The 21975-nt window shown below is 40.8% G+C and overlaps 1 protein-coding gene across 1 annotated transcript in view; it reads right to left on the bottom strand.

Moving 5' to 3' along the window:
- LOC126253694 (uncharacterized) overlaps positions 1 to 21975 on the bottom strand; it is a 103593-nt gene that overhangs the window by 41443 nt on the left and 40175 nt on the right. Inside the window, exon 5 of the mRNA XM_049955220.1 lies at positions 4482 to 4636. Coding sequence (XP_049811177.1) covers positions 4482 to 4636 — 155 coding nt within the window. The remainder of the gene's footprint in view (positions 1 to 4481; positions 4637 to 21975) is intronic.

The raw sequence follows: 21975 nt of genomic DNA on the forward strand, positions 1-21975 counted from the left end.
GGTTTCTCAATCTGATTACGTCTATTTTGTCACTATCTGCTAGATAAAACAAAATAGGCCTCTCTAATATTTCAGCAAATCCACCATTTCAGCAACTTAGTAACACATACCAAATAAACGATACTGTTTTGGCACAAATGGTCATTTTTATAACACGACAGAATATAATTCACAAAGTACCAATATCAAATGCCTCTTAGGCCTACTACAAGCAAAAAGTTGTATGTTAGGAAATAGTTTCACATTTCATTCATACGCACCAGTTTCTCAAGCATGAGATCGAAAAGTAGTGTTACGAAATTTTTATATAAATTTGGAATCGTCTTATTCTTCCATAATTTGAGTGATGTCCCTGTTTCTTCTCCTTCCTCGTTTTAACAAACAATCACCACCAATTCTGTAGCTGTTCCTGCCATTTTCAAAATTTGTTCGCCAATTGACTTCACTAACCCTGCAGGAATTTTTATATAAATTTGGAATCGTCTTATTCTTCCATAATTTGAGTGATGTCCCTGTTTCTTCTCCTTCCTCGTTTTAACAAACAATCACCACCAATTCTGTAGCTGTTCCTGCCATTTTCAAAATTTGTTCGCCAATTGACTTCACTAACCCTGCAGGAATCACAGGTTTAACTATCCCACGATTATTCTCCGGTTAGGCGTTATTACGTGTTTGTACAACCTGTTGTCCACATTACTTCCAGAATATAACTTACGCTGCTGCTAGCCGGGGACTGTACAACTGGTCCTTACTAGTGTAGCGATCTGGCCAAAAATTTTGTCAAAATTTCATTTTCTCGGGTACACCGAGAAGATAATACGTAATCTTTCTCACCTGTTATTCCTGTTAGTCATTTATTTCCATTCTGGAGTCTGAATCTATGGATTTCACTACTAATTATAACAACGCTGATCAGTCACAAACCCAATCAACCACATAATCAGATAGCGATTGGCATTCCATCTGTTAGGCTTTACTCCGCTCAGCTCATATAGCCCCGTCCTCTTCTGTCTTCGAAAAGTTTATTTCTAGATGCGACGAGTATTCTCCTGACAGACACATCACGTACGCTATGCATAAATTAAAAAATCAGCTTATGATTCATTCAGAAATTAACTTAAAATGTATTCAAAAATGTTCAAAAACCAACAGGGACGTGTTTCAAAATAATACGAATAATCAATAGAACAGCGTCCGCTGGATGCTAGGCGCTTTGTGAAACAAGTTTTTTTTCCTCAATAATATGAATTTGGCACCACCTTTTCCCGGTATCATCTAGCTGCTTGCTGTGATTGCTTGCACAGCTAACAGCCATATTCCTGTAGACAAAAGCGGGAGAATCTACTATTCAAATGCGACTCAACTGCGCATGTGCATGAGCCCACTCGTAACTGCTAAAATGAATCCAATGTAAACAGTTGCGACTTCACGCTCATCGGAGGCAATTTGTTGTTATGAAGCATTCCATAGTCTTCCTAAAACCTTTGACACATTTTGAGGTTGGCAGACGCTTGCATGAGCACTGTGTGTCATTGCTGTATATGGCGCATTTCCTTTGCAATTTAAGTTAGTTTCGTTTTTTCTCTCGTTTATGTTTTATTGTTGAATATTATTCTGCAGTAGCGGATAAAGTAATATCCTTTTTTTAGATTATCTGTTCATCCCAGTCAAAATTACAAAAATTTATCAGAAAACTAAAACAATGAAAAATTCCCGGAATTCTGAAAAATTACCGGAATTCTAAAAAATTCCTGGGTTTTTCACAGTTTTCTCCCAGATGAAAAAATTCCAGGGTTTTTCCCAGATCTCCCGGGTTGTATGCACCATGGATAACCATTTAAAAGTTCATGTAGTTTCTACAATTAATGAGTAATGTCAAAACTGTATTATGACTAGCAAGCCCTTATACTAGGTGCATTCACCCCACAAATACCTGAGGTCATACCAGATACTCATTTGGCAATTGGACAATATTGTGGGATCTTGAGCACTAACTTACGAAAAATATCGATTACAGCTACCCAGTTTCGATTTAACTACTGAGTAAGTATTCTAGTATGCCATGTTTTGAAGGACGATTGCTCTATGAAGTAATTTAAGGTATTTTAAATTAAGTGGGTAGAACGTTAATATTAGAAATTCATGGGTTTTGATGTGTAGCCTTTGCTATCCCCTGATTTCATCCACAATTCCAGTATTTTATCAGTATAAGAAAAGTTCTGTACTTGTATATTAACATGGGTTAATATGGTTAAATGTCTTTATATTTTACGGTACATCATCTATCGGTCTTCCTAACTGAATTCCACTTGTAACTATAACAGCGTTAATATTTTGTAACCTGCGGAATCTGTGCAACTAGTATCTGCAAAAATATAGTCAGAATAAGTAGCAAGATTTTACTTAGGTTATCACTGTTTTTCAAATGTACTTAATCCAATTCTAACCCAAGACAGGTGTTATGTTCTGCAGTAAGCTGATTTATTACGTTTTTACCCAAATATTCTGATCATCATAGAATTAGGTAATTTTTTTTTATAATTTTGGATTTTCCATTGTATTTTGTTATGTTGACGTTGCAATTTTTATTTTTGTATTAGTTCCACTATGTAGCAACAAGATTAATATCTGCCAGACAATACTAACAGCACCTGGAAACCATTGCACGATCAGTGCTGATTCAGTTCAGCCAGCATCTACTTTCTATGGCACTGAGTTTAGCACTGCTACTGCAAATTAATAATAGATTTTTTTTCCTCAACCTAACAGAAACCGTAATAGTTCACTCCTCTTTTGTGAAACTCTCTGGCACAATTTTTACTTCATTTATCATAAGATCTGATGATATCTGGATAACAATGATTTCAATTATTCCAGAAGTTACTGTATTTCTGCACAAAATCTGAACTGTTAATATTTTACTATTTTCTTAACTCATGAAATTTGATAAACTTGAAAAGGTCTAAGTCCCCTCCCACTTACACTAAATGAAATATTGTAACAGATCCCTCCCACAGCATTAAGGCCCCTACTAGGGCAAACTGTCTTTCCGGGGAGTGACTTACATCCTTTTGTGAAAATGTGAGTCACCACTCATCTGGAAGTGGGAAGAAATGTACATGGTGGCAGCCAGTCAAGGAATATTTTAGGGAATTGGTTTAAAAAACTTTATTTCATAGGCCCAGTCAACTCCCAGGGCAACTTCTGCTATGCCGATGTGACAAAGCTGCCTGCCTGTCAGAACCGAGGCAGTTCTGTCCAGTTAAAGCTGCTAGCAAGAGAAGCCCTCAGCCCTCTGCTGATATCACTAGCAAATTCACACCACTGGTTTTAGCAGAAAGCGTGCACGAGATACAGGTCACGTGTGTGGACGCAGGAAGATTCTGCAGTGCAGAACACAGTTTCTTCTCTCTCTTGTGATTCACACCTCGAGCAGAACAGACGCATTCTTACGAGGCAGAGCCTATGGCTCTGTGTTCCACGACTGGCCACTGACATCGATCAACATGAACTGCCTCCCCTTCCATTGCCGGTTTCCGTTAGTTGTTCGATCTCCCAGAGTGGCCTAAATCTGGCAACTTCCAACCCTAGGATTGCCCCTTGTATACCATACATCGAAATATATCCTCTTTCTTCCACCCAATTTTCTGTTCTGTCATTTAAAGGCAGCTCTGGATGCCCACTTACACGTCATGACCACCACGTACAAAATTAAAGGTTTGTTTTACCTATTCATCTGCATTAACTTACATTTTTCTACATTTAAAGCTAGGTGCCATTCAGCTAACTTGCAGAAAAACCTACAGCATATGCCTGATTCACTTCTGATGTCGATTTCTTGGACTAAAAATGCCTTCCTGTTCCACGTGTCACGGCAGACTGCTGCTCGACTCGTCTGGCTTGCCGCCACCAATGCCTTATTTCTTCCCTGCATTCCCAAATAAATTTTCCTTCACCCTGTGATCACGAAACACAACTTTCCCCTAGATGCTGAACAGCCAAATGCTATGACATGAGTAGGTCACTGCAACAACAAACAAATGCCAAGCTCAGCCCTAAATCAATTTCATTCTTAGCATATCAACAACCTACACGTCAACCCGGCTCCTGAATTTTCCTGACACTGGTGGTTACAAGCACTCATCATTCAGTGCCAGCAGTGAAACTGCCGACACAACAGTGTAAAATTATAATGAGAGCTTAACGTCTTAGTGTCTCAACTATGTGTACAGTGTAATAAAATGTGTGAAATACTTTTGGTAATACAATAAAATGTCCCATTGCAGGCGCACACATGTGCGCCCACACATGCATGCACACGCGCGCGCGCACGCGCGCACACACACACACACACACACACACACACACACACACACACACACACACAAAGTTGGCTCTGCTCAGCAGTTACAGAGTTAATTTAGCAATCAGCATATCAGAATAAAAATTACAGAAGTAAAATATTATAAATGGCAACTTACAAGGAGACATGATCTGAGGATTCATATGTAATCGCTGCACGACAAACTGCACGGTGTTCCCACAACGAACGATAATTACAAACAAAGCACATCCATTCAGGGCTCGTTTCAATTTCTTTTATAGTACTCTTGGTATAATTTAGTTTGATGCATTTCTGTGAAGAGAACATAGTACCTATTACAACAGTGGAAATTATAGGAGGGCAATAATAAACACGTAATGAGGACAGGGAGCAACTCACGAGCATAGAAATGATATGGCGGTAAAGAGGTCCACGGGCACACTTAAATATCAGATGTTCAAGTAATCCTATATTTCATACACCGTTCATCTACAGTAACATGGGGTTTTATCTACCACAAACAATGCATAATATTTCATGTTACAACAACTAAAATTATGTAGACAAGAGACAAACGATTGCCCTAACAGTGCATTGAGAATTGCATCCGAGAAGACTAAACCACCTCAGTAACACGAGAAGGAAGACATCTGTTTCCACAACAAATTGTCATATGGAACACAGGTGTATGCCAGCACTTTGAATGAATATAGTAATAATAACTTAGCATTTTTAAAATAACTGATCACGTTTCAAAACTTGTGCCACTGCTGATGAATCTCTGTTGGTGGCTTATTTACACTGTTTAATTTATTATTCACAGAAACAATGTCCTATGATTGTCTTCCTTTGACCACATCAGGTGTAGTAACATTTTACTCTATTGGACAGTTTCCTATTAAGAATAGTAACATATGAGGGGCAGTAATCCAATTTTACCACCCTGAAAACAAAGATATGCGGTTAAGTTTTTGTTTCTTTGCAGGTACATATGTGCAGCCTTGGTACACGTTAAAATCCCACTGGCACAGAACCGCAGCACACAGCTTGAGGAGCAAACCCAAAATGACACAGCCCATGTCCACTTTACTGACTACAACACACTGGCATTTCTCGCACATTTCATGGTTCTAGACCTTAACACTTTCGCTGCTGCAGATGTGCTCTCTGCATTCCATGCTGAGGGCAGCTTATGTTACGGCTGTTCTGCTAACGAAACACTGGTGGCTGAAGTGAGGGATGGTATTCCAGCCAATATGAAGTATTTACCACCCAATTTTTCGGTGAAAGGAATTTGATTTTTGCACATCTTACAGAGTAATATCTTCACTCGACAAAGAACTGAATTTTGTTTCGTTGTAAGCCATAGTTACTGTAATGCATCAAATTAAGTACAACATTGCACATAATTTTAAAGATTTTGCAGAGGTAAAAATGGATTGCACTTTGTGTATGGTTGATTTTAGTCCATACACTAAAGTGAATGAATTTTAAAATTGCACGCATAGACACATCCACAGCTCCTGAGGAATAGTGTAGCAGCACACAGCAGTGAAAGGTTTAAGATAAATAGAATTGTGGTTCTGTATTTATCGACCATGAATACTCTTCCAGAACACAAATCTTAATTGTATTTTCATTCACTTACACTGATGCCACAATAATGACATATTCAACAATTAATTAATAAAAATACTAATCAGTGTACAACAATACAAGAAGATCAACAATAATGTTGCACATAACATCCAAACCTGAACGTTTCGATTTATCATTTCCTTGTCTTCGTGGGTGTTTTGTTGACATGCATGTTGGTAAGTCAATGTGAAGTCAGCCAGTACTCTGGTTGTCGACACCTCAGAGTGGGTCAATTTTTTTGTACAATGATAGTAATTGCTGTTTCTATGAAAAATCTCTAACTTTTTTTGGGTCTTTCGTTTTTGAGTTCTTGCTTTTTTAATTTGTGTAAATTGTGCAATTATTGGCATTTTTACTACTCGATCTAATTCATAAAAATGCTGAATTTTCCCCAAACCAATTCTTTTTCTAATTCTTAAAATTTCAAAGTGAGTACCTTTTTTGTTATGAAGGGTATTCAAATGGGAACATATTAAAATCAATTATATTTTGCTGTTAAGTACAGCATCCAGTGCATATCCTGGACTCTGAACTTGTAATAGAAATCTTAAATGGCCAAAAACCTTACAAAACTGTTAAATCAACATACCAGCACTTTCTCATTTGGTAAGTTACAGCATCTTTGTTTTTATATATATTATTCCCTCGTGGAATGTGTCCCTCTATTTTAAACATAACTCTCATACAGATGGCCAGTGTCTTTTGCTGCCAAGGCCAGACTGCAAGCAACTGTGCATTTTGGTCGGTTGATTTAAAAGAGGGGGGGAAGGGGCCATCAGTCCCTTGTTCCTAATAAAACAAAGCCACAAGTGTGAGAATAAAACAGACGAGACATGTAACACAAAACGTAAAGAAAGGAAAACCACAAGAACGAAGGAAAAGCAACGAACACTAAAAGTAACAAAAGAGGACAAGAAAACAACAGACGCTAGAAACAGAAGTGAGTAAAACAAGAAAGCAGATTACTGTGGCTGGCTGATCACGAGAATAAAAAGGAAAAGCCAGCCACTCCGCAACACATTAAAACCTCCACCCTAAAAGCACTGGGTGGCGGACAGAGGGACAAAGGACACGCGTTAAAACTTAGATCAAATAATAAAACCCACCCTCACGAATAAAACCTAAAACTAAATCAGCCAGTGAGGCGCTGTCAGATAAAATGAGTGGCAACGAGTCCGGTAACCCAAGATTTCATCACTGGGCAGTCAAAGTGGGACAGTGCACCAGAATATGGGCCACTGTCAACCGGGCACCGCACCGACACTGAGGCGGGTCTTCATGGTGCAAGAGGTAACCGTGGGTCGCTCAAGCATGGCAAATGCAGAGCCGGCAGAGGACAACAGATTCCCTGCGAGAAGCCTGCATGGAAGACTTCCACACATTCGTAATCTCCTTAATGACACGCAGTTTGTTGCGCATACTGTTACGCCATTCCATCTCCCAATGCCGAAAAAACCCTATGGTGTAAGTCAGAACGCAGGTCAGGATCAGAGATGCCCATCTGCAGAAGCAGCTTCCGCGTAGCCTGTTTGGCCAGCCTGTCGGCAAGTTCGTTGCCTGGGATGCCGACGTGTCCTGCGGTCCCCCCCCCCCCCCCCCCCCCCCACACACACACACACACCACTGAACAATGGGACCGGTCCAGGGCATAGATGGACTCCTGTATGGACACTACCAAAGGATGGCAAGGGAAGCACTTGTTGATAGCTTGTAGGCTGCTCAAGGAGTCTGTACATAGAAGAAATGATTCCTCGGAGCATGAACGGATATACTGAAGTACACGAGATATGGTTACCAGCTCTGCAGTGAATACACTGCAGCCATCGGGCATGGAATGCTGTTCAATATGGCCTCTGTGGAGAAAGGTGAAGCCAACATTACCATCAGATATCGAGCCGTCGGTGTAAACCACTTTAGAGCCCCGGAACACATCAACAATCAAGAGGAAGTGACAGTGGAGAGTGGCAGGGTTAACGGAGTCCTGAGGGCCATGCGAAAGGTCCAGGCACAGTTTCAGCCTACAGCTACACCACAGAGGTGTATGTGAATTGACCCCGAGGAGAAGTGGTGAAGGGAAGGACTCCAGTTCAAGACAGAAGCGATCGCACATGAACTGCAATTGTTAGCCCTGACCTGGGCCACCTATGCAGGAGGTAAACCGCCATGGTTTGGGAAAGAAGACGGTAATTTGGATGTTCAGGAGAGCTATGAATGTGTCCAATGTAAATGGCAAGCAGTTGTGCTCGTCTGATCTTCAACAGAGGGACTCCAGCCTCCACCAGTACGCTTGTCACTGGACTCGTCCTAAAAGTTCCTCTCGCTAGTCGAACTCAGCAATGGTGCAATGGGTCGAGTAAACGCAATGCCAAGGGTGCCGCCGAACCATAAATCACACTCCCACAGTCAAGGTGGGATTGAACAAGGGCTCTGTAGAGTTGCAGCAGCGTGTAGCGATCTGCACCCCAGTTGGTGTTGCTCAGGCAGCGGAGGGCATTGAGGTGCTGCCAACACTTCCGTTTAAGAATCAGAATCAAAACGTCTCCAGTACAGTGAGTGTATCATCATGAAGGTAAAGAGCTGGTTCCAGATTAACGGTACGACACCGACAGAAATGCACGACACACGTCTTCGTGGCGGAAAACTGGAAGCCGTGGGAAGGAGCCCATGACTGCGCCTTGTGGATGGCTCCCTGTAGGCAACGCTCAGCAGCACCAGTACTGGAGCAGCAATACGAATTGCAGAAGTCATCTGCATCAGAGAACGTGAGACAGAGAGCCTGACAGCTGCTGCTAGACCGTTAATGGCCACTAAAAATAGAGAGGCACTCAGTGCAGAGCCCTGCAGTACTCCACTCTCCTGGGTATGGATGGAACTATGGGAAGCACCAACTTGGACACGGAAAGTACGGAACGACAGGAAGTTCTGGATAAAAATCTGGAGCGAGGCCCGGAGACCCCACTCATACACTGTGGCAAGGATATGATGTCGCCAGGTCGTGTTGTATGCTTTATGTACGCCAAAAAAGACGGCAACCAGGTGCTGGCGACTGGTAAAGGCTGTTCGGATGGCAGACTCGAGGGACACAAGATTATCAGTGGTAGAGCGACCCTGGTGGATGCCACCCTGACACGGAGCCAGTAGGCCACGTGACTCCAGGACCCAACCCAACCGCTGATGCACCATACGTTCCGGCAGCTTACAAAGAGCGTTGGTGAGACAGATGGGTTGATAGCTATCTATGTCAATCGGGTTTTTACCCGGTTTGAGCACCGCAAGGATGGTGCTCTCCCGCCATTGCGATGGAAAGACGCCATCGCACCAGATCCAGTTGAAGTTGACGAGGATATGCTGCTTGTAGACAGATGAGAGATGTTTAATCATCTGGCTGTGGATCTGATCAGGCCCAGGAGCTGTCTCGGGGCAACGTGCAAGGGCACTGAGGAGCTCCCTCTCTGTAAACAGCGCATTATAGGATTCACTGTGGCGTGTAGTGAATGAGAGGACTTTCCCTTCCAGCCATCATTTGAGAGTGCAAACAGGCTGGGGGATAATTCTCCGATGCAGAGGCTCGAGCAAAGTGCTCGGCCACGTTTGCATTGGTACATGGCACACCACTGATTCTAACGCCAGGGACAACTGTTGGGGTCTGGTACCCGAAAAGACGTTTGATCTTTGCTCACACTTGGGAAGGTGACATATGGCACCCAATGGTCGAGACGTATCTCTTCACTCCTGCTAACGTCATTTGATAAGTTGGTGAATGCGAGCACGGAGTCGTTTAAAGGCTATGAGGTGCACTGCCACTGCAGAGCTCACCAACGCTCCTTAATTGCTTCAGCGACTTCCAGCGACCACCAAGGGACTGCCTCACACCGGGGGCACCCTAATGAGCGAGGGATCGCGTTTTCTGCCGCAGAAACAATTGTTGTAGTCATCTGCTCAACCATCACATTGATGTTACCGTGTGGGGGAGATTCGACGGTGACAGCAGAGGTGAAAGTTTCCCAGTCAGCCTTGTTTCAAGCCCATCTGGGCAGGCGTCCACGGGCTTGATGCCGGGGCAGTGACAGAAAGATGGGGAAGTGGCCACTACAACACAGGTCATCATGTGCTCTCCAGTGGATAGATGGGAGAAGTCCTGGGCTGCAAATTGGTAAATCAATGGCCGAGTAACTACCATGAGCCACACTGAAATGTGTGGCGGCTCCAGTATTTAAGAGGCAGAGGTCGAACTGAGACAGTAAAGTTTCGACATCTCTGCCTCGGCTGGTAAGCACAGTACTACACCACAAGGGGGTTATAGGCATTAAAATCTCCCAAAAGTAGGAAAGGTTTAGGGAGTTGATCAATCAGTGCAGCTAATACAGTTAGGGGTATTGCACCATCTGGAGGAAGATATACGTTGCAGACAGTTATTTCCTGTGTAGTCCATATTCTGACAGCCACAGCCTCAAGATGGGTTTGAAGGGGCACAGTGTCACTACAGACTGAGTTTAGGACATAAAACGCAAACACCACCTGACTCTCAATTATAGTCGCTACGGTTCCTGTAATATCCCTTACAGCCGTGGAGGGCAGGGGTCTGCATTGCTGGGGACCAGGTTTCCTGGAGATTAATGCAGATAGCAGGTGTAAAGCTTAACAGTTGTGTAGATCAGCCAAGCGATGGAAAAACCGCCACAATTCCACTGAAAGATGACGTCATCGTGGGACTGGTAAGTCATGGGACATTTAATGCAGCAGTTTACGCCTCAGAGTCACCTGCTGCCACCGACTTATTGCCTGAGCAGTCTACATCCATTGTGTCTAAGGGTATGGCGAACGCCAGAATCTCCACCCCATCCTCAGATGCAGAGTTTGTAGGTAGCGGTGGTGTGGGTGCCGCTGCTATTTCCTTGGTCTTGGGGGGTCTTCTTTTTGGATTTCTCTCACTGCTCCTTGGGTTTCCCTAGCTGGGAGGGCTTCACTGGCTCAGTCTCAGTCTCAGGGACTGAGGATGAGTGTGAAGTCCTGTGACCAGCTGCTTTTGGGCTCTTCAGCCACTGGCGGGTGTCATCTTTCCTACTAGCAGAAACCTGGGAAGGGAATGACCCAAGTGACCCCTTCCTAGTGAGAGAAGCCGAAGAAGAATTACGCTTCTCTGGCTTAGAAGTGGGGACAGATGTCCCTGATGGTAAGTACGTGGTGCGGGAGAAACATGGAGGGAAATGCCCCCCCACCATCAAGGAGGCAGGTGTAGTCTTCCGGCTCTGAGAGGTGACAGGTTGGCGGAGCTTATGGTGCCAGAACTGTTGTAGCAGTGGCATAAGACGATGTCATACATACAGGATGCAGGCATTCAAATTTTCTCTTAGCCTCAGTGGAGGTCACTCAGCCCAGGGTCTTGTACTCCATGATTTTCTTTCTTTCTGGAGAATCCTGTAGTCTGGTGAGCAAGGCGAATGGTGCTCTCCGCAGTTGACACAGATGGCAGGCGGGGCACATGTTTATGTTGTCTAAGTCAAAAGAAGGCCTTTTGACCGAATGATTACTTGTTTAGCAGTCCTTTCGTTGTTCCTGTCTGTGACTCAATACCTCCACTATATGGTGGAAAGCAACTGATCCCTTTGTCAAGACGCAGTAACATATGATACTACTGATCACGAGCTATGGATGCCACATCCTATTGTTTCAATCGAACCCTTACGCTCAAGTGCTTGTCACAATAAAAGTGACACAAAGACATAGGTACATGTAGGCAAATGTTATGATGTAAAGCAGTAACTGAAGTCCGGTGGTACATACAGGCAAGCTTTTTCAAGCCCTTCTTTTTGTGCAAAAAGTTAATCGAGTCCGATGCTCACTTACATATTATCTGCTGCAGGCTCATTCATTCCAGGCTGCTGTCATCTGCTGGAACTCTTGAATTCTAACTCTACCTTGCTTGGCGTTTGAGGGTCTCTATATAGAGTTTTTGTGGCCGTTTGCTCATAGATGACACGATTTATATCACTTTTTACTTTCAATTCATAACCAGTGAGTGTGAAATCAGTGCAGTTTCCCAGTACTTGTGACATCTTAATGTGGGATAAAAACGGCATGCACTGTGTGCATCAACTTAAGTTAAAAGGCTTACAACTAATATTCATGCTTAGTTGATTTTTCCTTCCTTCTTTTCTTTTTATTCTTGGCAACTTTTCATCATTCTGTCATTACAGTCACAAGCATTTTGATTTTATTCTCTATGAGTTTTGATTGTTAAAACATTGCTATGTAGTGCAAAACCTATTTTACATAATGTTGCTAGAGGAAAGCATTAACTATATCTTGCAGCAGCATATGAAATGGGCACGAGGTTATGTCATGTCTTGCACTCCATCTAATAAATTAATTTGGCCACAGAATTTGTACACGTGGCACATCAATCAAGACAACTGTTTGTCATGTAACAATAGATACGTAAAATAGTTTTTCTACTTGATAATGATAGTGTAACCATCAAAATCACACACACACACACACACACACACACACACACACACTCACTCTTAATGAACATGAGCACTCAGATGTGAAAAATCGCCAATGGTCCTGAATGTAAATGTAGAGAGACAGTTTTACGTTTCCACTGCAAAAGAAGTTACACCTTCCACGAAATTATTCAGAGCCACAGAATTTTCATCAAAGATTTCCAGCTAACTGCTGATGTATGAGCACAAGTATTTTTATTTTCTTCATAAGAATTTTCTTTACAAAGAAAGTTGAGCATTAATTATGTTACCACAGAACATGAACAAACCATTTTTACTCCCAATATTTATATTACAATAGAGTAGTAGTATGACTGGGGCAAAATACAGTTAAGAAAATCGGAGTGTTTCTGACAAGCACACTGGAAGTGCCTGAATATTTATTTATTTCATTAGTTGGCTATCTAAAGTTCATGATAAAATTACAGTTATGAAATTATTCTCATTTTCCCCTCATTTAAGCCACATGGTTTTTCCATTGTTTCATTGTGTCCAGCACTGTGTTTATCTGGTCATGATTTACATACAAACTCCACAATTCGCCATATGCAGGGAGTGTGGCACCAGTTGTCCATTTAATATCTCATAAAGCTGCAAATGTCACAATAGCTGTTCGGAAAATTGTTCAGTTTTGCAGGGTGGCTATTCAAACTTGGAAAAGAAACACAAGAATCCAAGTATGAGGAGCAAGATAGTGGCATAAGAAGTTCCTTATAAATTGGATAGAGGGGAAAGGAGGAAGGGAGCGGGCATCTCACAATAACGACTTTTGTTTCCTCTCGGCTGAGATATACTGGCCATTACCAGCAGCTTGAGCACAATTTTTAAACATCGATACTTTATATGCACATTCCTATAATTAACACACTCTGGAAGATTATTTTTTTTTTAAATTTGTGATTTATAAAACTAAACAAAATTAAATTCCAATGCTTGGTTAAAAAACACAGCATTCCCTGACATTTTATGAAATGACTGAAATTCCCCCGAGATTTCCCTGATTTTTCCAGGTAAAATGTAACTCCCTGAGAATTTCAGGTACTCCATAACAAGCGCCACCCGGGTTTTGTATCTCCTGGTTGAATACATATTTATTCTCCTAAACATTATGTTCTGATGTTCATATACCAAGGAAACCGGTTTTCAGTTTTAGGCTAAAGATGTCACCCCTTCAGTCTTTTAAGAATGATTTTTGAGTAGAACCAGTTCTATAAATTAGACATAGAATACTGTGTAAGATCTCTCTCTCTTTTCATTTTAACTTTTTTGCTAAACATGTCTCAAGAGCTGATAAAACACTGGTCCATTAGCACACAGTCTTTGTGACGAATTTTGGTAATGAAAAGTTCTTGCAGAATATAAATTATTTACCTGTAACAGTAACAGTGCACTTAATAGTAAAGACTTCAACAGACAAATACACAAGACTGAAAACTTTGGTGCTTGCCTTATGGTCCTATCTGTGCCAAGAGACGGCATTCTGGCTGCGACAAACTACTTACCCAGTTTTAAGAAACCTACTCAGTGTAAAAATTTGATGTCTGCACTTCCTACAGTCTGTTACCTTCACTCGATAATTGACAATCTCTTTTCATTATTCATATTATTTACTGTGCTGCATCAAATTAAGTAAAGCACAGCATGAAACTGTGAAGAGTTGCAAGAGGTAAAAATGCATTGTACAAACTTTGCATGTGATTTAGCTCAAACAAATCCGTGTATGAAGTGTAGATACCATGTCAAAATTTTATTTAAAACAGAAACCAGAACAATATCTCACTTTGTTCAACTTCTTAGTTTTTATATCCGGCAGACAGTCACGCCTTGCTTGCCCAATCCATCCCAGGGCATCAGGAATCATGTGGTCTTAACTATCACCATATTTCATAAACAATTCAAGATATCGAAACGAGGTTTTTTGGAAATGAGAGCATGCAAAGAGGCATGAATGTTGCATGATAAACAATCAAAACTTTTTTATTCTTCGAGATATGTAAACAACTCATACACAACGGTGAGAGGGTCAGTGTAACAAGTGCATAAACATGTCAACTGACATCGTCAATTGACATCAAAGAAAAGCCAGAGGCTGAGTTTCAACGCAATGGAGACCAGCGGAGCATGGCAAGTTAACTCTTCCACAGCAGTCAAAGTTTTGGTTTTCCGGTTTCTCTAAGTTTAGGAGAGAAGAGACAAATGGTTACTTTTAACACTGATACTGATGCTGCGAGCTGTGCCGTGCCGCATGCAGTGTGGCCTAGTGGTTAGTGTCAGTGGCATGCTGTGGGTTCCCAGTTCAAACCCAACCACAAACAATGTCTTGTTATTCAGTATTTTTCATTTCTCGAAGGTTCTCAAAATTTCTCATGGTTGAACATCTACATCTACAAATACACTCTGCAAGCCACCGTATGGTGCATGGTGGAGGGTACCTTGTACCAGTAGTAGGCATTTCCTTTCCTGTTTCGTGTCTAAATATAATGAGGGAAAAATAAGCTGTCTATATGTCTTCGTGAAAGCCCTAATTTCTCTCGTTTACCTTTGTGGACCATGAAATGTACGTTGGTGGCAGTAGATTCGTACTGCCTTCAGCTTACAATGCAGGCGCTCTAAATTTTCTCAAGTGTTCCTCAGAAAGAACATTGCTTTCTCTGCAGGGATCTCATTTGAGTTTCGACAGCATCTCCATAGTAATTGTGCTTCGTTAAAACCTATCAATAACAAATCTTCATCTCTGAACCGCTTCGATGTTTTCCTTCAAATTAACCTGGCAAACTCCCAAACACTAGAGCAGTACCCTAGAATGACTCACACTAGCATTCTACACGCTGTCTCTTTAGGGACGACCCACACTTTCCTAAAATATTCCCAATAAACCAAACTCAATCATTCGCCTCCTCTACTACAGTTCTTTCATGCTCATTCCATTATGAATCAAGGAACAGCATTACTTACCACTTAAAGAATAGGCTGCTTCAAATATCAACCACTATTTATAAGCAGTTATTTGGGATATTTACTAGTAATGATATGCCAATGTTTGAAGTGCATAGTTGTTTTCTTTCTTCCCCTTCAATGTTTAAGGGGAGCCGGAGGTGCCTATGCTGCCCATGTTAAAATCACTAAGTTTGAGGAACATTTATGAACAAACTACCAAATAGAAAAATTTGAATTTTTTTTTTTACATGTAGAGTGGTTTAGTATTGCAGTTATGACAGAGGGATTTTGGAGTATCTTTTCTAGTTTCCTTCTAATTACTTTTTTTTATTAATGACCCAATTTCTTTTACAAATAATTGCTTTATAATTAAACTGAAATGAAACTACTGAACATATTGCCAAATGGCTGTGTTACAATGTAAGTTTGACCACTAGGAGTGCTGTATAAAAATTTCATCTCTCTAGCTTGAGTGGATTTTGAGAAAATGTTCCTTATATTCGAAAAATTCTAATTTACGGGAAATGGGTATCAAAGTTTCTCAATACATTCCTGCACTATAGGATGGATTATCAGGGTCTTCTTCTTCATCCTCCAAAAGCTTCCTCTTCTGTCTTCTTTTCTTGCCTGTTGTTCCATCATACTTCATATGCCTTTCTCTTCTTTCTGCTCCTCTTATCCTTTCCCTGTCAATATTTCTTAGTGCTCGTACAGTGTTCACCCCAGCTGTAAATCCTAATGGCTTCAGAACTACACACTTCACACTGTTCCCTTGGTTGTAGGTTGCTATTGCATCATAAATGCCAAAGTGCAGTGTTTTTATGCTTACAAACACCCTTTTAGGAATCACTTTCCAAATCAAACTGTTTACGCTCTCATTAGGATTCTGCGTCTTTCCGTGTAGACATTTGTGTAACAATTCTGGCTGTGCTAAGTCATGAAAAATTGGCTTTATTGTTCCCTCCTGATTCTTGTACATACTGCATATTACCCGCTTTACACAAGAAGTATAATACTACCAACAACAGCCGTAACACTGAACTAATTCGAAACGGTAAACAGCAAAGAGACGATGTTCCGCGCTCTTATTCATTGTAGTATCGCAACTTGGTATTAGTGTTAATTTTCTTTTCCCTACGTTCTTCCTCTTCTTATATACACAGTTACTAAAACGTGGCATCGTAACCAGAACAAAAGTGTATGACAATATTAAATGGAGCGAGATGTTCGAAATTCTGAGGAAAATAGGAGTAAGCTGTAAGGAAATACGGGTAATATTTGTCACAGAAAACAATGTAGCCAACCCTTGCACACTCACTGTATGCGTAACATAAGGTGCTGTATGCGTAACAGGCCGAGAAAATCCCAAGCAGTTCGCCAGGAAGTCACGAGAGGGTGTTAGATGCATTCAGCGGCCGCCCATTTCCTCTGCAGGCGTTGGGGAAAATGGTAATAACTCCACTTCTAGGGCGAGTAGAACAATAATTCAAAGTTTACATTAAAGAGGAATGTTCCAATTAATTTTCGGTAGCAAAAAAAGAAAAATCGTAATTTTTTGGATTTGACCACGTCCGGCTCTCCTTAAAAAGTAAAACACCTGTGGCAGTAGCAACTAATTTTTTATTTTTATGAAAGGTCAAAACTTATGAACTACGGAAAGAAAAAGAAAATTAATATTGCATTACAGCATGAAACACGATTTGTTATTTACCCCAAAAATAGATTTAATATTAGATTTTGATAATAAATGAATGATATATATTTGATTTCTTATTTGAAGTATCAAAAGAAATTTATTTGTTTGAAGGAGAATTATAGAAAGACTAATTTGAATTCCAGCATTCTGGGAAAGTTAGTTACTAAGTCAACTGTGTGATGGAAATCATTATGTAAAGGAATTTCTTTCATGATGAAGGAACATTGTCTTGTAAATTAACAAATAAAATTATTGGATACAACATAATACAGAGCGAGTTATCTCTGAAGAAAATTATATTGTCGATTTGTTGCTTAAGTTTAACTGATAAATGAAAGTTGAGAAGTGGAAAAGGACAATTTATCCGTAACATACGGAATAATGAAATATTAACTAATATACCAAAGAGAAGATGTTTACAGGCACTAAATGTAAGACTGAGTGAAATTAAAAAATATTATTGAAAGTTATCAGGAAATATGCTAAAATATCAGTAAACCCATAAAGAAATGTCAGATTGATAAAATTGTACCATTTGTGCAATGCTTGAATTCATTAGTTACTGGAAGAAGTAATACTGTTTCTTTTGCTGGTTATAAGTTGCTTTTTCATCGATCTGAGACTCACTTTACTTTTCTTTGGTTTTCCGTAAGAATCACTGGTTCTTTTGTGTACATTAAGTAAAGCAGGTGGAATAGTAATTACAAAATAATATATCATCACAAGTATAGTCTGCTTTTCCTATCATAATAAAGTGTATGTTTATCATAGTAGCACCAGGGCATCCCCATGAAGCGCAATTTCCCAGACCATATCCCCAGTCAACCCTAATCCTCCTAACTCCCCTGAAGAAACTACTGCCCAGGAGTGCTCTACCTCTCGGCTGATTTCATCCTGGGCTGTGTAACTGAATCATTTCCTTTGTCAGTGCTTTGACTATTTATTGTCTTGCCTGGAAACAAGAAACATACTTCGCGCAAACCTTCCTACTTCTCTAAAAGTGGAGTTGTGCTGCTGCCCCCCACCCCCACCCCTCCCTGAAATCTATGCAACACCCACTCTTCAACCCTTGCGATAAGGGAGGGAACTACCCACCCAAATTAATGACCATAGCTTAACTACGGCCGAGAGCAGTATACACAACTAGTGGCAGATCACACTGCTGAATACAACATGCTCGATTTCAATGGCTGCTTCACAACCCATGCCATCTGCCTCCAACCCCCCCGTCCCCCCCATCTTTACAACACATCCTTCATTCATGTAATCATCCTGGCTTCAATCTCTGCTAGTGCCCTGCCTCACATCCACTCAACCCTACCCCAGTATTTTAGCTTCACTCATCCTGCACACCCTAACCCTCTTCCCTGAGATCTCTACTACACTGTTCTGTCATCTCCTCCCAATCTGCTCCTCCACACATCAAGCTGCAGAAGCTCATCAGGGCTAGTAGCCATGTTACATTCATATCCCATGCACCAGCTGCCTCTGCCTCCCTCACATTTACTTGCATCTTCCTCCCAGCCATGAGCCATCCTTCCCCAACCCTTCCAATTCTCCCTCATGGACCCCTCTTTCTCCCTACACACACTCCATCAACACAGTCTATCAGTAAAACTGCACAGCACAGTGTATTCTGCCGGCACACTGTTACCATACAGAGGTGTGTGTGGAGGGGGGGGGGGGGGGGGGGGGGGGGAAGAAAACACACACACACACACACACACACACACACACACACACACACAGAGAGAGAGAGAGAGAGAGAGAGAGAGAGAGAGAGAGAGAGAGAGAGAGAGAATCTGTCAAAAGCTAGCGAAGTTTCCTGTCTTGTGTATGTGAATGTTAATTACTCCTGTCATAAAGCCTGTTGCTATGGATTTGGGTGTTTTATCCACTTCTGATTGATTCCCCCCCCCTTCCCCATCACTACACATCCCCCCTCAAAAAAAAACACAAATGTAGTCTTCGGATTTATGTCAACATATGAAGAAATGAAGAATGAATGACTCCACATGGACAAAACACATCTTCAACATCTTTGACTTAAAACAAGTTTCCTTGGTATATCGACAGCAAAGATATATCTAGAATAATTGTGTATTTCACCAGAAAGCACAAAACTGAAATATTTTCAGAACAGACATTTGGGACTTTATGAGATAGTAAATGGACAACTGATGCCAAATGCATGGGTGAACGATGCACTGGACACAATGAAATTCAAAACATTTGGCTTAAACAGGAAAAAATGACAATAACTGTCATAATAATTGTAATCTTATTGTGATCCTTCAATAGCGAACTAATAAATTGAATACACATACAAGTATTTCCAGAGTGCTTGTCAGAAACACCACAATTTTCTTAACTGTATGTTATACTCATCATACCACTTCATAAACTATCGTAATACAAATATTAATAAAGAGATAGAGGGGCTGGCCAGTACTTAGCTCAGTAACGCCGATAGATACACAAAACAGAACAGAAAATTTACATTCCTAGCTTTTGGAACTTTGTTCCTTCATCAGGGAGGAGAGGGGAAAAAAGGGAAAGTGGATTCAGTTACTCACAACCCAGGTTATGAAGCAACAGGGAAAGGTAAACAGGGAGGGTAATAAGGATGGAGGCATGGTCGTCAGAGGGAAGCCAAAGATATTCTACTGTAAGTACCGGGTGATCAAAAAGTCAGTATAAATTTGAAAACTGAATAAATCACGGAATAATGTAGATAAAGAGGCATCCTCTCTACCCAGCGGTTCCTACCCCTGTAACCGACCCTGCTGCAAAACCTGCCCCATGCATCCCCCCACAACCACCTACTCCAGCCCCGCTACTGGTAAAACATACACAATTCAAGGCAGGGCCACATGTGAAACAACACACGTCATTTATCAGCTGACATACCTGCACTGCACAGCCTTTTACATCGGTATGACGACAACTATAAACTGGCTGAGCGCATGAACGGGCACAGACGAACTGTCCGCCTAGGAGATGTCCAATACCCAGTAGCAGAGCATGCCCTCCAGCATAACTCTAGGGACCTAGGAACCTGCTACACCATACGTGCCATTTGGCTTCTCCCACCCAACACCAGTCGCTCGGAACTGCGGAGATGGGAACCTGCACTCCAACACATCCTTTCATCCCGCCATCGCCCTGGACTGAACCTACGTTAACGAACCTCACTCCCATTTACTCTTCAGTCTTCTCCTTTTTCCCTCTCCTCTTTAGCCATTCACACCTTTTCTTCCTACACAGTTGTGTTTATCTTTATACTATATACCTCTTTACTTCTGTATGCATCCTCTTTGGTTTGAAGCTGGCACAGTACTTACAGTAGAATATCTTTGGCTTCCCTCTGACGACCATGCCTCCATCCTTACTACCCTCCCTGTTTACCTTACCCTATTGCTTCATAACCTGGGTTGTGAGTAACTGAATCCACTTTCCCTTCTTCCCTTTTTTCCCCTCTCTCCTCCCTGGTGAAGGAACAAAGTTCCGAAAGCTAGGAATGTAAATTTTCTGTTCTGTTTTGTGTATCTATCGGCTGTACTGAGCTGAGGTAAGTACTGGCCAGCCCCTCTATCTCTTTATTAGTATTAGTTTCACATCTTCATATGAGATTTTCCATTAATAATTTAGAAATACAAATATTGTGAGGTAAATGGTTTAATCATATTCTATGGTAACGCATTTAATATGAAAGTGGTCAACATCCTTGTAATACAAATCAGTAACATGAAAATAAAAATACATGTATTCATCTAATTATAGTTAACAGAAAGTCTTTGATGAGTAGTTTGTGGCTCTAAATTCTTTGATGAAAAATGTAACTACTTTGTAATACAAATATAATTATGTGTCGCTAAATGTACAGTGAGAACCAAATTCAACATACACCCTGTAGTTGGAAAATTAAATATATTTTTTATATAAAGACAATGGTCTGATGTTTCAGACTGAAATGTACTGTGGCTGAATTATTCTGTTATTAACAGTGCAATATGTAACAAGGACTTACTTCTTTTCCCCTGTTCATGAAGTAAAGGTACTTCATGACACATGATGTTAAATGTATTACTCCTTTACTACCAACTGTACTATTTTCACAGACAGTATGTACATATGTATGGCGCTGAATTTAAGTGCAAAATTATATCATTTTATGATGCATGGTTCAGGAGACATGACATCATAAATTAGTGCATACCTGTATGACTGTTAGCATAAGTCACATTTTGTAGCATAATTTAGAAAGAAATTGCTGAATCATTTAACTCCGAAAACATGTATGAATAATCAGACTTAAACATATTTAACCAGCAACTGAATTTAATGTGCCATCAATATTCAACCCATCAGAGAGGGAAGCAGGCATATGTCAATTACGATGCCTGAGCAATAGTTTGTAATGAGTCAAAAGAAGATGATAAATTATAATTTATGAAATTTTTAAAACCTCTCATATCTCATTAATAAGAACACATAAAGCTACAAGAAGAGTGCTTTTATAGCTTTCACAAATGTTAACTATCAGTTTGTCATTCTACTTACACTGTTTAAACAAAGTGAGATGGGTTGATAAACTCATTGCTTAAATAATGGAATACATAGCTGTCATAGTTTGGTTTCAAGAGCGTGTGAGTCATCTATTCATACAAACACTGACCATATAATAAAATTCCAGTAAGACAAAATAACACCACTTGAAATCTCCTAATACTTATCCCAGAAATTAGATAATGTCAGTAATAACACTGTATTGGAGACATTACATTTTACCATATTAATTATTCAGTTCATCTGTGATTTACTTCTTTTTTACGGAAAGTAACACAGGAAATCGCTCTGGTGAACAAAAC

The sequence above is a fragment of the Schistocerca nitens genome, chromosome 4, assembly GCF_023898315.1.
Source record: "Schistocerca nitens isolate TAMUIC-IGC-003100 chromosome 4, iqSchNite1.1, whole genome shotgun sequence".
In the NCBI taxonomy this organism is placed as follows: Eukaryota; Metazoa; Arthropoda; class Insecta; order Orthoptera; family Acrididae; genus Schistocerca; species Schistocerca nitens.